Below are 17,394 nucleotides of genomic sequence, written 5' to 3' on the forward strand. Positions count from 1 at the left end.
TAGAATATAAGCTCCTTGAGGACAAAGACTATTTTGTCTTTACATCCCCAGTATCCCATATAATGGCTTGTCCAAGTTAGACACTTGATGAATGTTTATGCTTAAATACGTACTAACTGTATGCCCCTGGGCAAGTCACTTACCCCTGTTTGCCTCAGTCTCTTCATTTGTAAAATGAACTGGAGAAGGAAATGGCAAACCCCTCTAGTATCTTTGTAAGAAAACACCAAATGAGGTCATGAAGGATCAGACTCAGTTGAAAATGACTAAACAATTAAAATTTTTTGAATTGGGGAAAAAAGGCAGGAAGCTATTGCCAAAGCTTTAGAATGGGGTTTTAAGGGTCTAGGCTAGATCAATGCAGCTGAAATTAAAGGGAGGTGCTACATGGAAGGGAAATTGTGAAAGGTATATTTTCCCCTTGGGCATTTGCATCTTAGGATTTTCTTGGCATCATAGTGCCCATAGCACCTGGGAGTAGAGAGAGAAGGGGTGATAGGGAAGGGAAGGTATGTGAGGTTCAGCCATCTCTGGGAAGAGGGACAGCTTGATATCTTTCAAGATACAAAGTACTTCATGGCTGAGGAGTGAGCTGCCCCCGCTCATCCCGATAACTAGCCCTGCAGCAGAGAGATGGCTGTTCCAGCTGAGTATCAGTGCAGCACATTCAGTCTATGCTGGGCTTCTTAGCAGCTCTGAGCCACATGCTTTCGTCCGATTTCTTTCTCTCTCTCTCTCTCTTTCTCTCTCTCTCTCTCTCTCTCTTCTCTCTCTCTCTCTCTCTCTCTCTCTCTCTCTCTCTCTCTCTCTCTTCTCTCTCTCTCTCTCCCCTCTCCTCTCTTTCCCCTCTCTTCTCACTTCTCCTCTCTGCCCTTTCCCCTCTCTCTTTTCACTTCTCCCCTCTCCCCTCTCCCCTTTTCTCTCTTCTCTCTCCCCTCTCTCTCTTTTTCTCTTCCCTTTTCCCTTCTCCCCTCTTCCCTCTCCCCTCTCTCTCTTTTTCTCTCTCTCCTCTCTTCTCTCTCATCTGTAACTCTCTCATCTGAACTCTCTCTCTCTCATCTATAACACACTCTTTCTCTCTCATCTGTAACTCTTTCTCTCTCATCTATAACTCTTTTTCTTTCATCTATAGCTCACTCTTCTCTCTTTTTCTCTTCTCTTTCTCTCTCATCTGTAACACTCTCTTTTTCTCTCTCTCATCTGTAACTCTATTTCTCATCTATAACACACTCTCTTTCTCTCATCTGTAACTCACTCTCTTTTTCTCTCTCTCATCTGTAACTCTCTTTCTCATCTATAACACACTCTCTTTCTCTCTCATCTGTAACTTTCTCTCATCTGTAATTTTTCTTTCTCATCTGTAATTTCTCTCTCTTTCATCTATAATTTTTTCTCTCATCTATAACTCTCTTCTCTCTTTTTTCTCTCTCATCTGTAACTCTTTCTCTCATCTGTAACTCTTTCTTTCATCTGTAACTCTCACATCTATAATTCTCTCTCTCTGTCTCTGTCTTTCTCTCTCTCTCATCTGTAAAATGAGGATGTTGGACTGAATGATCTCTAAGGTCCTTTCTAGCCCTAAAATGCTAGGAACCAAAAAGATCAAAAATCCCTATTTTCTCTCTACCTAACGCTTCAGGCTTCCTACTTTCCCAGTCTGGCATGTTAGGTCCTATCCCTTTCCCATTCCTTCTTCTTCTTTATTGCGTTAAGCCCTTCCTCTGCCGCCCTTCCCCCCCCCCCCCCCCCCCCATCCATCTGTGCTACCAAGAGGAAGCTTCTGCAGTAAGAAATAGAATCTGGAGTCTGATGGGGGAGCCAAGCCCCTCGATCAATACCATTAGTATCTCCTTCTCTGCTCAGCTTCCTGCAGTGGCTTATCCCCCCACCGTCTGTCTCCCCCAGCCCCTCCTTCTGTCCTGCTGCTCCTCGGCCTGGCTCCTCCAGCTGGGATTCATGCTAATTAGGTGAAGCAGCTGTTGTTTCTCTGCTGAAACTGGCAGGAGGGTGGGGGTGGGGCAAGGCAGTTGGTCAGAGTGGAGTTATATGGAGTAGCCCCTGGGGCTCTTCTCTGCTCTAGCCTTCTCTTACCTTGTTGGTCCCTGGCCTTTCTATGTGACAAAGGAGGATGGACTCTGGAGCTCTGGGGGAAGAGTACTGAGCATGGGGTTCCCTGCCCTTGGTCACTCAGGCTCTGGTCCATAAAAGATTAGAAGCATTGCCCCTCCACCTCCCCTTCCCCCAGAATTCCTTACTCTAGGAAGTCCTCCCCACCCCACCCAGGAGGAAGCCTCAAGGTTCACTAGAAAGCAAGTGACATCTAGAGTCTGGGATCTGTATTCAGATTCTGACTCTAACACTTGGCAGCCCTCAGCTTAGTCTGGGCAAGTCACTTCACATCTCTAGCCCTCAGTTTGTAAAATGAGAGGACTGTACTTGACCTCTCAGGCTATGACCTTGTGGTGTCTGAGGAGCCCTTCACACAGCTGAGCCATTCTAAACCGTAGGCTGTGACCAGAGCTCCTTCTGCCTAGTAAGGGACTCGATCTCCACCCCCCTCCCAGTGCTCCTCTCTTTCAGGAACCACCTTCCCTCTCAATGCCTGCTTGTCTCACCATCTCTTTTCTGGCCAGAGCATTTGGTGCCATAAAGGATCGAGCCCTCAGCCTTGGACTTCATCACCATTGACTCCTCGGAAGTCTTGAGATGGGCCTTTCCTTTGGCCACAGGGCTCTCTCCTTCCAGTTAACCTCTTGTCTCTCTATTCCCTGGCTTAAAACGCTGTCTTCTTGACTTCCATTGAACCTCCTTGACATCTCAGCACATCCAGTCTCTCATGTCTCCTATCTCTCGAGCTACCGGAGCCAACAGACCTAGATTCCCTAATACAAACAGCTTTTACTTTCTCTTCCCATTTTTCTCCCTGTCTACCACATACTGCAGACCACAAGAGTAGGATTTCCTAGAGTTTATCTGCAAGGGAAAGGAAAATAAAAAAAACAAGAATACACCAGGGCAGGCTAACTAGAAAACTTTAAGGAAAAAAAAAAAGTCCCTTAATCTCCAATTTGAAGTAACTTAAATTTCTAAACTGTATTAACTACCTGAAATCCCCTGAAATAATTTAGTCCATCTTAATATTTTAATGGTCTGTGGCCTCCTAGCTCCCAAATAAGATTGGCATCTTTTGCCTCGGAAAAAGCAACGCCAGTTTGGGAATTTTCCCACCTGGATGCATTGACTCAAGCATTTCCTCACATCCTACACTCCTGGGATCATTGTTGTCCAAACAGGAAGCCCAATTACTAGGCAAATTTTTGTCACTCTTCCCATATTAATACGGTTTCCCTTAGCCAAAGTACCCTCTCCTTTAGGAGAAAAATATTATTTGGGGCAAATGAAAGGCAAATAGTGTTTCTAATACCTAAAAAAATCAGTTATATTACACAGGTCATAGGACTTAAGAGCTAAGAGATCAGAATAGGTCAACAGTTTCTTTTTATAAAGCACAAAGCTGGGCTCAGAGAAGTTAAAGGGAGTAATTGCCCCTGGTTGCCTCCCAGAGTTCATAAAAGATAGTCCCTTTTCTTAATTGTTCCATTCTCAAGTAAACTGCTTCTTCAGAAGTATCTGTCCTTATTCTGAGTCTGCTTCTGCCCAAATATGTCTCCTCCCAGAACGCCTGTTGCCAGTTTGTTTCATCTCCTGCTTTCCTCTAAACTGATGAATCTTGGCACAGAGACAACAGTTACCCCAAGACCTCTACCCCTTCCCCTTGATCTGCCACTCCCAGGATTCCCTCTAAAGTTTCCTTGTACCTCTTCCTCAATGTCTCTCCAATATACTTCCTGTAAACGGCCTGCAGGTCAGCACCAGGGAGGACTCTTTGCTGAAAAGCTTTCTTCCCATTTCTGATCTTCCCTAATCTAGTGTCTAAGTGGAGAGACCCTTGCTAAGTCACTTAACTTCAACCTCAATTTCCTCAATTGAAAAATGGAGATAATCACAGCATTTGCTTTTCAGGATCATTTGAGATATTTGTAAAGCATGTTTGGTCCTTTCCCTGCCTACCTCTCCCCTCTCCCCACTCATGACTCCATTAATTCATTTCCTAGGACTACAATATCCCTGTTCCTTTCCCTCAGTCTCCACACTCATTCAGAGTCCTCTCAAGTTCTCATAACCAGGACAGTAGGCCAGTCCTTTCTCTCCCTTTCCAATGAATCCTCAGAACAGGACTCTACATGCTCCACAGAGCTGGCCACATTCAAAGACAGTGGTTGGGGGAAGGGGCTAAGAGGTGTCCTTATACCAACCACCACTGATGGGCCCAAAGGCAGCCGAGTTACATGGGATTTCCTGGTGTAGCTTTCTGGGAAGTAGCTGTGTCAAGCAGGGTCTCTAAGGCAAGTGAAAAAGGAAGCTATAGGGAAGAAATGATGGAGGGAACTTGAAAAAGATTAGCAGAGGAAAGAACCCTGAAAACTGGTCAAGACAGATGCTTGGAGCTGAGAAGTAGAGGGAAGGCTTACACAGGAGCATCCAAAGGCTGCCATTCTCCAATCAAGCCTGGCTGCTTCACTCTGGCCTCAGAAAAGGCGTAGGTAGAGAAATGCCTTATGATTGGCAGAAATACCTTGTCTCTGGAGGGGCTACCTTCCTGTTCTCCTGGAGGGTGGGATTTGATGGGCTGGCCCTAATATAAGCCCTGCTTCTCATAGAGAGATTGTAGGAGAACCCTCAGATGTGAGTCAGAAATATCTCTCTGATATTCCTCAGTTAGTCAATCAGCAAGCACTTAAATGTCAAGGACTGTGCTAAACCCAGGGGATATTTTTAAAATAAAAAAAATAAAAAAAAAATAAAACAATATTCCCTGATCTCAAGTTTACATTCTAATTAATATATAGCCCTGTGAGTCTATGCCATACTATGGCATTACCTCAGGATCTGGATTTGAGGCTTCAGGTTAGGCAAGAATGATTGAGCCTCTGAGGAGATGGGGGGAGGGGGGGAGAGGGGAGGGGTTGGAACTGTGGGTTTCTACATTGGAACTCTCCTGGCTGTGATTGCCATCTAGTGTTCCTGTTGGAGATTACAGGACAGCAACCTAAGCTGGCAGGGACTCCCCCAGAATTCCCCACAATTGCCTGAGCTCAGAGCTCTTTCTTGGTTGTTAGGAGGGGCGAGGTCTGGATGACCTTGGCAAAATCATAAAGGAATAAAGTCTGCCTTTGCCTTAGGCTTTTCCTTTCTATGACTTGTCCACCTGCTTGGCAACTTAATCTTCCCAGTGGCTTTTCTGTCTTTTCTTCCTCCTTCCTCACTTCCTTTCTCTCTCTCTCTCCAACTTTCTTCATCTCTCACCATCCCTCCATCTCACCATTTTTTTCTCTTTCTCCTCTTCCCTCTCTCTCCCTCCTTCCTCTCTTTATCTGTCTGTCTGTCTCTTCTCTCTCTCTCCTCCCCTTCTCCCCCTTTCTTCCCCCTGCTCTCCTACCAGGCACATTGGAAAGAATATTGTTCTTGGAATCAAGAAGAGCTGGCTTCCAATCTTGCCTGAGACACTGAGAAAGTCCCTGAGAAAATCTCTTCACATCTCTCATTCTTACTCATCTGTAAAATTAGAGAATTGGACTCAATTGTCCTCTAAGATTCCTTCCAGTTATAACTGTAATCCTTTTTTTTTTCCAGGAGTTTTAAATCTGCTTTATTTTTTTAATAACTTTTTATTGGTAGAATTTTTTACAGCATTATCCCTTGCATTCACTTCTGTTCTGATTTTTCCCCTCCCTCCATCCCCTCCCCCAGATGGCAAGCAGTCCTTTACATGTTGAATAGGTTACAGTATATCCTAGATACAATATATGTGTGCAGAACCGAACAGTTTTCTTGTTGCATAGGGAGAATTGAGTTCAGAAGGTATAAATAACCCGGGAAGAAAAACAAAAATGCAAGCAGTTTATATTCATTTCCCAGTGTTCTTTCTTTGGATATAGCTGCTTCTGTCCATCTTTGATCAATTGAAACTGAATTAGCTCTCTTTATTGAAGAGATCCACTTCCATCAGAATACATCTTCAAACAGTATCATTGTTGAGGTATATAATGATCTCCTGGTTCTGCTCATTTCACTTAGCATCAGTTCATGTAAGTCTCGCCAGTCCTCTCTGTATTCATCCCGCTGGTCATTCCTTACAGAACAATAATATTCCATAACGTTCATATACCACAATTTACTCAACCATTCTCCAATTGATGGGCATCTATTTATTTTCCAGCTTATAGCCACTACAAACAGGGCTGCCAGAAACATTTTGGCACATACAGGTCCCTTTCCCTTCTTCAGTATCTCTTTGGGATATGAGCCCAGTAGTAACACTGCTGGATCAAAGGGTATGCACAATTTGATAACTTTTTGAGCATAGTTCCAAATTGCTCTCCAGAATGGCTGGAGGTATTCACAATTCCACCAACAGTGTATCAGGGTCCCTGTTTTCCCACATCCCCTCCAACATTCCACATTATCTTTCCCTGTCACTCTAGCCAATCTTGACAGGTGTGTAGTGGTATCTCAGAGTTGTCTTAATTTGCATTTCTCTGATTAATAATGATTTGGAGCATCTTTTCATATGTCTATAAATAGTTTCAATTTCTTCGTCTGAGAATTGTCTGTTCATATCCTTTGACCATTTATCAATTGGAGAATGGTTTGATTTCTTATAAATTAGAGTCAATTCTCTATATATTTTGGAAATGAGGCCTTTATCAGCACCTTTGATTGTAAAAATGTTTTCCCAGTTTATTGTTTCCCTTCTAATCCTGTCTGCATTTGTTTTGTCTAACTGTAATCCTATGAACACTACTGTCATAGAACTTGATTTGATATCAAGGTTTTATTCCTTAAAATAAACGCTAATCCCTATTTTCCTTTTCTTGTGAGATTTGGCACTTTAATTCTTATCTCTAACTATGCAAGCCTCCTGCTATAAAAAGCAGATCCTATATATATAGGACCTGCTTTCTATATTTTGGGGAAGAAGGGAGGGTCTTCCTTTGGCGTCTGAAATTCCAATTAACAATGACTCCAGATGTGAAAGAACTCAGCACATATCTGGGTTATGATGTATTGAACAGGTAGAGGGAAGAACAAATTGGGCCCTCACAGGAATGAAACAGGTATTTTTTGGATCCAAGAGAGTGAATTCAGTCCAATCCTTAACAGGACTGTTTTCTCTGGGTCTTCCCATATCTCTAAATGATAATAATTATGATTATGGGAATTAGCTATTATTATTATTAACAATAATAATAGGAAGCATTTCCATAGCAGTTAAAGATCTTCAAAGCACTTTACATATGTTATCTATCTCCTTTGATACTCAGAATAGCCTTGTGAAATAGAATTTTTTTTCCCATTTTACAGGTAAGGAAACTGAGGGTGAAAAAGGTTAAATAAAGTAGATAGGGTGCTGAACTTGGAGTTATAAATGGAGTATATTGCTGCCAATAGTCATACCAAAGAAATGATTTATTTATAAAGATCTGTAAAGGATATTTAAAACCCCCAAATATCATATTTTTTTAATCTGTTTAATTTAGAATTGAATTTCAAATACCTCAAGTTTCCATTTTCCTCCAAAGAAGACCAAATGTGTGTGACTCTGACTTTGCTCATGAAATCATAAGATTTACAGCTGCAGGGGACCCTGGAGTCTGTCTAGTCTAGCTCTGCTGCTCATGACAGACTTAGGATGCAGATCCATCTCCCTCTCTCAGACACAGCAGCTGCTGTTCAGAGCACTTCCAGGAGTTAGGAGAAGAAGGAGGCCTTTGGGGACAGCCATTACCTTCCTGGATCAGAGCTGGTCTCACTCTAGCCATGAATAAGAAGGTTCAATTTCATTTCCATCAGCTTCCCGAAAAGCTGACCCCAAGAGTAGTGATTTGTTTCTGCAGCAGCCCAAGCTTCCTTCCCAGGAGACCATCTACAAATTCAGTTGGCAAGAAAATCTTTTTTATTTGAGAACTGTTCATTAGACAGAAAAAATAGGTAGTCAACACCTGATGGAACCAGGTAGAAGATAAAATGAGAGAAGGGGAAATGTAATGTTCCCCCCACCCCACGGCTAGCACCTTCTAGGCTGGGCAGCTCCCCCATCCCATTGGGAGGGTATATTCCCTACCCCTAAACTCACCACCACCACTGATAGGATTTTGGGAGCATTCCCAAAGTATTTTTACAGGCATGGTTGAGACCCAAAATCATCTATTCGAACCTTCAACACAAATCAACTAAGGGATTACTGGTTTCCTTCCCCTCCACTCTAAGATGCACACCATTACCATACTAAGTTTCTGACAGCCTAGCTTTCATTACATTACATTACATTCAAGAATCTGGAATGGCTCCCTGTTGCCTCCTGCATCATGTCTAAGCTAATTCAAGGCCCATCACAATCTAACCCCACTCCATCTCTCTAATCTTATTTCCTACCACGCATTCATTCTCTAGGCTGATCTTATCAATGTCCCCAACATTGTTCCATATGCATGAGTTTTATGTCTTCAATCTGATTATAAAAAAAACCCAAAGAACAAGGATTTTTATTGATCCTTTTCTGTCCTTTTTCTATCATAGCCCAACCAATTTTCTGAATGTGAAATTTTAAGTTTACTTAGGGGGGTGGGGTAAAAGAGGAAAGGGGCTGCAGCACAGAAAAGGGAAGCAACTCATCATGATTAGCAAGACCGTGAGAGCAGAGGCATGGAAGAGGGGCAATCATCTGCCACCCCTTACATGTCAATAGGATGGTCCACTCTCCCATACATTCTGCCACTCACCATACTACTTGCCTGATAGGGTAAGACCATGGCAAAATGGTGATGTTTGTAAAGGTTGGGTTTCCTTCCTTCAGAAAACCTCTTCCAACCAAGGCATTATTCTTCCATTCCTTTTCTCAACACCTTACGCTCAATTGACTGATTAATTAGTTAATCCTTACTAAGGCACTGATGACTGATAATGATTTAAAGTTTGGCTCCTTTCTGTTATAGCTGTATTAGGGAACTTGGATCTCATGGCATACAGTGGAGGAGAAATTTAGGTTTGGGAGATCTTTTCTGTATCCTTTCATCTTACTCTATAGACAGCTGCCTCCTTCCATATGTAGAGCCCCAGTATAGCCTATGAAGCTATTTCAGAGTTCATAGATTTCCTTTTCAGTAGAGAGGATTACAAAGATATAAAAGGCAGGGAGAAAGATGGTAAACCTCCTTTCTTGTAGAACCTTTAGAAAAATCATTCAAATTCTTGGGGCCTCAGTTTCCTCATCTGTGAAATGAGAGGATTGGATATGACTCATGGCCTAAATCCCTGATCCTCTGATTTTCTATCCATCATGTACTTGGCTTCTAGAGGGCTCTTTCACCCTTTTTATTATTGGATTGCTGGTTTTCTTGTCCTGGTAGGGATGAGGGGAGAAAAGAGAGGAGATAATCTAAATACACTCCCCCACATCTCAAGAAGTAGCTCGAAAAATTTAGAAAGGTATCTGGTTAGTGCCAGTTGAATGACCAGGAAAAAAACTCCTGCAGGAAAATTTGATCTGCCCCTGGAGACATTACTCCATCTTCCTTCCCACTTGCCTTTCATTTCAATACATTTGGGCCATCTCCTCAGATCTTGGCCTATACCCCACACTTCCACATCCATTCAGAGGCAGGGAGACCCCAGGCTACATAGACTTTGCCTTTGGGGTGAGGTAATTGAGATTATGGATCATCTCCCAGAGCATAAATCCCAGGGACCAGGGTAACACATAGGTCAATGTATTGGTCTAAGTCTGATAGTTTATTTGTAAACAGAGTAGTCTTATCTGACTCCAAGTTCTAGAAACAAGACATCAAAAAAAAAAAAAATCAGAGAAAAAGAAAAGGTTTTATCATAGGAAAAGCAGAACAAGACTGGGTGAAATTCAGTGGCTGAGATTGAACTAGATAGAAACAGATTGGAATTGGGAGGAGAGAAGACATAAGATAGAGAACTGCCTTCAGCAGCTGGCCAGAGGCCTCCAAGCCTCAAGAGATTTTAAAATTCTGGAGAACAATATGGAACTATGTCCAAAGGACTATCAAACTATGCATAGCCTTTAATCCAATAGTGTCTCTACTGGGCCTTTATCTCAAAGATATTATAAAAGATTTTTTAAAATTTGGCTCTACTGAGCTGAGTGCAGCTTAGTTGGAGCCAAGTTATTTCTCCTTTTTAGGCCCCACTTTTCTCATGTGTCAGAATGACAGGCTTGAACTAGATGGTCCCTAAGGTCCTTCCTAACTCTTTTGTTCTATTTATGAGTATATCAGAAGCCATCAAAAAAGGATAAATTGATTCTTGCTAGCTCAGAAGGAAAATACTTCTGTGCCTAGAGTGATCCAGGCTGTCACTACAATTAACATGAACGCAGAATTGCTAACCAGTTGACAGACGAAAACAGAGACCTGAACTCCAAAGAGATCTGGGAAACTCAGGAGTAGGGGATGAAAATAGCAGGTTGGAGAAAGGGGCTTAGTTGACGTTCTTAGGGTTTCAATCAGGCCCTATAACTCAGCTGATTTAAGAAAGCAGATGGTGTGAGTTTCCTTTTCATTAGACAATCTGGTGTTAAAGACCCTTCAGAGTGGGAGAGAAGGACAAGAAAAGCATCTCTCATCAGTCTAGGCTGCCATTTTCTACCTGTTGTTGGGAGTCAGGATGCCTTGAGGCCACCAGCCTTATCCTCATAATAATGGTGTTCCTTTTGCAGAGAAACAGCGAGAGCTTGCTCGAAAAGGTTCCTTGAAAAATGGCAACATGGGCAGTCCAGTCAACCAGCAGCCCAAGAAGAACAATGTCATGGCCCGAACAAGGTAAAGGCTTTTTTCTTCTCTGTCCCTACTTCTGTCATTGAGATCACCTTAATTGACAGAGTTTCTTTTGCATCATTATTCATCTAGAAAAGGGGTCTGAGATCTGATGAAAAGGATAGCAAGCAGGCAATGGTCCTGAGAGGGGTTTGGGGACAGTGATTCCTCCTGGGTTCAGGCTTAGCCGGACAGTCAGATCTTATGTTGACTTGACCAAGAAGCAAAGCTTTCTGTCCTTGATTTGTGTCCCATCCTCCTTGTTAACCTGACACAAGGCCTTCTTTTGGTACCTGTGCTCCTGTTGTATTCAAGACTACCTGGCACAGACCACTATGTCCAGGCTTTACTATATCAATTATTCCCTTTGGAATGAAAAGGAAAGCTTAGGCCTCCCTAGCATAATTACCAGGACAGGCAAAAAAGGGAAAGGGCCTGCCATGATCAGCTAAACATGATCCCTCTGTTCTGTTATATGCAGGCTGGTTGTTCCTAACAAGGGATACTCTTCACTTGATCAGAGTCCAGATGAGAAGCCATTGGTGGCCCTTGACACTGACAGGTATGGAGGCGTGGGACAGAGGATGGACCTGAACCCAAAATAAATAAAGTTGGGTGTGTATGTGTGCATGCGTGAGAGAGAGAGGGGGGAAGCTCTAGATGGGAAGAAATAAGCTCTTTCAGCTATCTAGAACCAACTTTCTAATCTTCTCTGATTGTGGACTCACCTTGGTCTTGGGATTTAATTCAGAAAATTTTTATTAAGTGTTTATGCTTTAGGCTCTGGGGAATCAGCATGTCCCCTGAGCTACTGTTATACCCCGTACTCTGCAGTCATCTTGGTCCCAAAAGTTTCCCTTGGAGCCAGGCCTCCTGGATAAGAAAGGTGCTTTCTTACCTAGCTTCTAAAAATATCTTCTTGGGTATTAAGTCCTTTACTGTTGACCTTGCTTACCTCTGCTCCTTCTGGAGATTTCTGGCTTCAGGCCTTGGAATTCCTACCATTACTCATAATTTCCTTCATAAGGAAAGCGCTATCTAGTCCCAGGATTTTTCCCCTGGACTTCAGGCGACCATGTACTAACTTTGTAGTCACTTCCCTTCTTTCTCCCAGAATAGGATTCAGGGCCAGACAGTATTACCTTCATCTCATTATGATGAGAGAAACCATCTGCTTGTAGTTATCAGCCCTGGGAGAGAAAGGATGATGACAGAAACAGAAGAAGGGCTCTGGACTTCCTGTCTATCAGGGAAAGTGCAAGACCCAACTCTATATAAACCTGGATGGAAGAACAGCCACAATCAAATACAGACTAGTTGTTCTGTGATTTATTCACTTCATCTGAAGCATGTCACCAATGGTTATTCAGGCTATTTCTGCTTGTCTATGAAGCAAAGTTGTTTGTCTACCACTACATGACACTACACTAAATGAAGGGGATTGGACTAGATGGCCTCTTGTAGGATTGCAATAAGATCCTATATGTAAAGCACTGTGTTGAATGACAGCTGTTTTTATTGGACAACAGAAATGATTAACAAATCCTAAGCTCTAAAGCTTCATGCTTTCCAGGTTCAAGCTAACTATTTCCTTCTTCCTCACTTTTCCATGTTCTGACACATAACTCAGTGACTACTTCATCCCCAAGGAAAAGGAATGTCCTTCTTGTTATACAGTGCTAAAACTGAACACTCTATTGCCTAAAACCTGATTTTCTAAAAGTTTCTATTAAATTTGACACAATGGTAGCAACATTACCCTACTATTTGAAAATTAGAAAGGACTAGGGCACAAAAAGAAGTAGGGCATACTCAGACAAATCTAAATAGATTCCTATTTAGAAATCATATAATCTAATCACCTAACTTCATGATTTTTCCCTAGAATCCTACAAGTACAGTTTTGCAATAGCAAAATATTTTACATTAACATTAATAAGAGTAAATGATTTCAAGCAATGGTAAGAGAACCTGCTCATGAGTCACATTGTCACTTTAAAAAATATATATTTTATTTTTTTCCAGTTTTGTGTAAAAACAATTTTAACATTCATGTTTTAAAATTTTGAGTTCCAAATTCCCTCTCTTCCTCTCCCTCCCTTTCATTGTGAAGGCAGACAATTTTATATGTTATACATGTTTAATTATTTTTATATTAAATCCAATATATGTATTATCTTTCTGCACAAGAAAACTCAGATCAAGAAGGAAAAAAGAAACCTGAGGGAAAAAAAAACACAAGCAAACAACAACAGAAAAAGTGAAAATGCTAATACATGCTTAATTATACAAAACATTTCTATATTAGTGATACTGTGAAAGAAAATAGACAAAAACCATGCACACAAAAAGTAAAAATTAGTATGCTATGACCTGCATTCAGACTCTTTATCAGTTCTTTTTCTGGAGGTAGATAGCATTTTTCATCATTAATTCCCTTGGACTTATTTTGGATTTTTGTATTGCTGAGAATAGTTAAGTCATTCACATTCAGTTAATCATCATACAGTATTGCTGTTACTGTGTACAATATTCTGATTCTGCTTCATTTTCTATCAATTCATGTAAGACTTGCCAGTTTTTTCTGAAACCATCATGTTCATCATTTCTTATAATACCATAGTTTTCCATCATAATTATATACTACAACTGTTCTTTATGGTCTTTTGGACATAATTCCAAATTGGATAGTTGGATCACCTCATAACTCCAACAGCTGTACATTAGTGTCCTAGGTTTTCCCATATCTCCTCCAATACTTATCATTTTTCTTTTGTCATATTCACATTGTCCTTTGAGAAGCAACACTGAAGGCATTCACTCTTCATAAATGCTTTCTTTTTCATCCATTCATTCATTCATCTGGATAAAAAGGGATGAAGGAGAAATGGGTACCAGATCTTTTTTTTCCCTGTATCTCTAATATTTGTATATCCTTAGGCATGTCATCACCTCTCTTAGTACCTTACCTTTCTATCTGTAAAAAGAAACAGTAAATTTAGGACAAAATTTGCCCTATCTATTCTTAGAATGACCTAGGTGCATTAACTTGGAAGATTCCCCTCACTGGAATCTCTAGGCTACTTGAAGGAAATTCCCAGAGTTCAGTTTCCATGTAAGAAAACAGTGGAAAGGAAGGCCTTGCCTAGAAAACTAGAAAGGAGTAGGGCACAAAGGACATTAAGATGGAGAAACAGGCAACCGTGGTAATGTTAGTACTATAATGTTGAATAGAAACAGGTCTTGCTTTTGTTCTATTATTTGTTCTGGTTTGTTTTTACCTAAGCTTTGCTTAATATTTTTTCCAATTACATATCAAAATTGTTTTCAGCATTCAACTTTGTAAAATTCTGAGCTAAAATTCCAGTCTCAAAATCTCGTAAAAATTAATGCTAAAAATTGTCTTGACTTGTAACTGGGTAGAAAATAAAATTCTGTTTAAAAAAAAAGAAAAAAAGGGAAACTTAGATTAACACCAATAAAGGGAAGGAGATTGGAAAAAGGAGTTTAAAAAAAACCAACACCACTAGTCCTTTTTGGAGAGTATAATTGAATAGACTAACAAAATGAGCTTAAGAGACAGTACTAAGGCATTGGTTTAATGGGGGTGGTTTGGAAAAAGGGAGGCCAGATGGTTTGCTTTTCTTACCTACCTCTCATCCTCTTCCCAAATTCTCCCCCTCCCCCTAGGCCTCAAGGAAAGGATTATTCATAAGATCACAGATAGGATTTTAAGGGTTTCAATTTGGAGGGGATATTTGGGATTTTCCAAACCAACTCCCTTTTACAGATGAGGAAACTGAGGCCTAGATAGGAAAAAGGAAAATCACAGAGGTCAGTGTGTTATAGTTGAAAGGACACTGAATTTGGAGAGAAGTGACTGGCTTCAGACTCTGGGTCTGCTACTTACCATTTCTCTTCACTTTTCTAAGCCTCTGTAAAATGAAACTGTATTTGTTTCTTTCCAGCTCTGAATCTGAACTGAGACTTGGTAGTTTCAGACTTCAAAACCAGTATTCTTCTCATTAAATAATCCAGCTTCTCTAAAACTATTCCTATTGAAGAGGGAGGTAGGCTTTGGCAGTGAGAGCCCAAATGAATTGCAGGGGTGACCCATTAAGTAGTAGAAAGACATCTGAAGCCCTGGTTCAGGAGTGTTTAATCCTCACACCTCCCCCAAAGAAGTGAGGCTGAGGACCCAGGCTCTCAAAATCGCCAGTGACCTTTTCCTTCTTATCTTCGTTGACAGTGATGATGACTTTGACATGTCCAGATATTCCTCCTCGGGCTATTCCTCAGCAGAGGTGAGTCATGGGAACATCTGGAGGTTTTCATTACAAAGACTTGTACCTGGCCCTGGCCGTCAGTCCTGCAATGGGCTGAGAAATCAGAAGGAAGGATTGTCCATTGGGGAAAAGGGTTGGGACACCAAGTACTGCATCTGTTCCTTAAGGCTAAAAATAGTGGATTAGAGACTGAGAAACAGGATTACAACCTGGAAGGTCTGTGATGGAGTGTCTGAGACATAGGAGTGGAACCAAGATGTAGGAATAGAATATGTGAAATAAGATGCCAGTCTAAGAGATAGGAGTAGAATCTTAAAAGATAGGACTGTGGAAATGGGGGTGAGGGGAAGTGGGTAAAAGATAAGGGAGTATTTAGGAAATAGAAACAGAATTTGGAAGGAAGAGGCTGAGGCCTCAGAGATAGGGATGGGACCTAGGAAATTGGAGATGGGTTTTATATGGTGGAAGATGGAGCCTAGGGGTTTCCAGGGCTAGCTAGGACACTAAGCCTGCTTGCCCCTCACCATGATTTACACCAGGTTTGACTTCTCTCCCCTTTGCCTACAGCAGATCAACCAAGACTTGAACATCCAGCTGCTGAAGGATGGTTACCGATTAGATGAGATCCCTGATGACGAGGACCTCGATCTCATCCCTCCCAAATCTGTGAACCCCACCTGCATGTGCTGCCAGGCTACTTCCTCTACTGCCTGCCACATCCAGTAACGGCCAGCACAGGCCAGGAAGGGGCAGAGCGGGGAGGCGGCACATCTGGTGTCCATTCCCACCCTTGTTCCCATTCTGGGCCCTGATTCTGGCCTTAGCCACTGGCCAACTTCTTAACAGCCATTGCTTCCTCCTATGGTAGGACGTGTACCTCTGTGTTCATGAAGCCGGGAGAAACCAAAATGAGATTTCATGGGGGGTTGGGGGGAGGGGGGAGGGTGGTAGGGACTCTTTGTTCATTGATTTGTTTAAAGGGGACTCAGCCAGCTTCTCCTTCTCCCCAGAACCACCACACCTCCATTGTCTTCCCAACCCTGACTGTCTCCGATAGACAGACTGGCCAAAAGTCTGGAGAGAGCAGGAGTGGGAGATGGAGGAGAGATACCAGGGGTAAGTGAGGCCTGAAGGGGGACTGAAAAGGGAAGTAGCCTGGAGCTCTGGCCTCCAGAGGACCGGGGCTAAGTCAATCTGTGTTTCATTCAAAAGAGAGTTCTCCCAGATTGTCCTCAGGCCAAACCGTGATCCAGTGTGATTTCCCAGGATGCTCAGGCTCAAAGCTTTCTCTCAGGGGTCCTTGGAGATTGCCCTGTGATGATCTGCTACAGAAATATAACACCTGGCATCTGAAGGACATCCCAGAGACTTCTGGAATGGCTCAAGGCAGCCAGCTCCTGGGCTCCTCAGTCTATCTGGCCTGACTTGCCCTGACTCAGCCTCATGATGTGAATGATGAGAACTTGTTATCTTTCCTGGCCCTGGCTTGTCCTACTCCTGCCTTCTGACCTGCACACTGATTTTTACATTTTTTTTCAATGTTTAGTCTCCATCTCTCCTCCCTTTCTGGTCCATCCAACTCTGGCACAGTTTCTTGGCTTCATTTCCCATCATTTTTCCAGGAGATATGAGAATAAAGGGGAGACATCCCATCTCTACAACCTGGGGAAGAGCTTCCTCTCTTGCTCTCATCCTGTCTCTTTCTTTTCCCCTTTCTGTGACCATCTGTCTGGTTTTTCCTCTTCCTGTCTCTCATAAGGAGGGAAAAGGGAGCAGCAGTATACATGGGATCAAGACCAAGGTAGAAATGAAGATAAACTCTTGTCTGCCTATTTCTGTGGATGCCCTTGTTGGTTAGTGGGTGGTGAATAGAGAGTACTTCCTCTGGCCCAGCCCTCCCAACTTCTCCCCACACCTCTGCCCCTGAGCCTCTGGGGAGCCAGAAGCAGGGAAGGACAGGGAGTTACTGTCAGCCCCCTTCTCTGGTCTGTGGTTAGCCAGAGTTGGGCCTCCCTGGGCCTCCCTGCCTCGCTTGCCCTGAGCTTCCACCTTTCCCTACAGTCTAGGATGTCCTTTGAGTCTGCAGTCCCGGGACTGTCTCTCCACCTGCTCTCCCCTCCCCACACAACTAGCTTCCTTCCCAATGTCACTCATGCATGGGCTGCACTTGCTGCTTGGGAAGTCACCATCTTTGTCCACGTCCTCCC

At 42.5% G+C, this 17,394-nt stretch overlaps 1 protein-coding gene across 3 annotated transcripts in view; it reads left to right on the plus strand.

The window, feature by feature from the left end:
* FAM219A (family with sequence similarity 219 member A) overlaps window positions 1–16,857 on the plus strand; it is a 102,529-nt gene extending 85,672 nt beyond the window's left edge. For 2 of the 3 annotated variants that reach the window (XM_051965993.1, XM_051965976.1), the window contains exons 3-6: window positions 10,805–10,907; window positions 11,383–11,463; window positions 15,151–15,205; window positions 15,755–16,857. In XM_051965993.1, the coding sequence (XP_051821953.1) occupies window positions 10,805–10,907; window positions 11,383–11,463; window positions 15,151–15,205; window positions 15,755–15,913 (398 nt within the window). In that variant the 3' untranslated portion in view covers window positions 15,914–16,857. The remainder of the gene's footprint in view (window positions 1–10,804; window positions 10,908–11,382; window positions 11,464–15,150; window positions 15,206–15,754) is intronic. The other variant, XM_051965986.1, reaches the window with a different exon arrangement.
* The last annotated feature ends 537 nt before the right edge of the window (window positions 16,858–17,394 follow it).

Source organism: Antechinus flavipes, chromosome 1, assembly GCF_016432865.1.
Source record: "Antechinus flavipes isolate AdamAnt ecotype Samford, QLD, Australia chromosome 1, AdamAnt_v2, whole genome shotgun sequence".
Classification (NCBI taxonomy): Eukaryota; Metazoa; Chordata; class Mammalia; order Dasyuromorphia; family Dasyuridae; genus Antechinus; species Antechinus flavipes.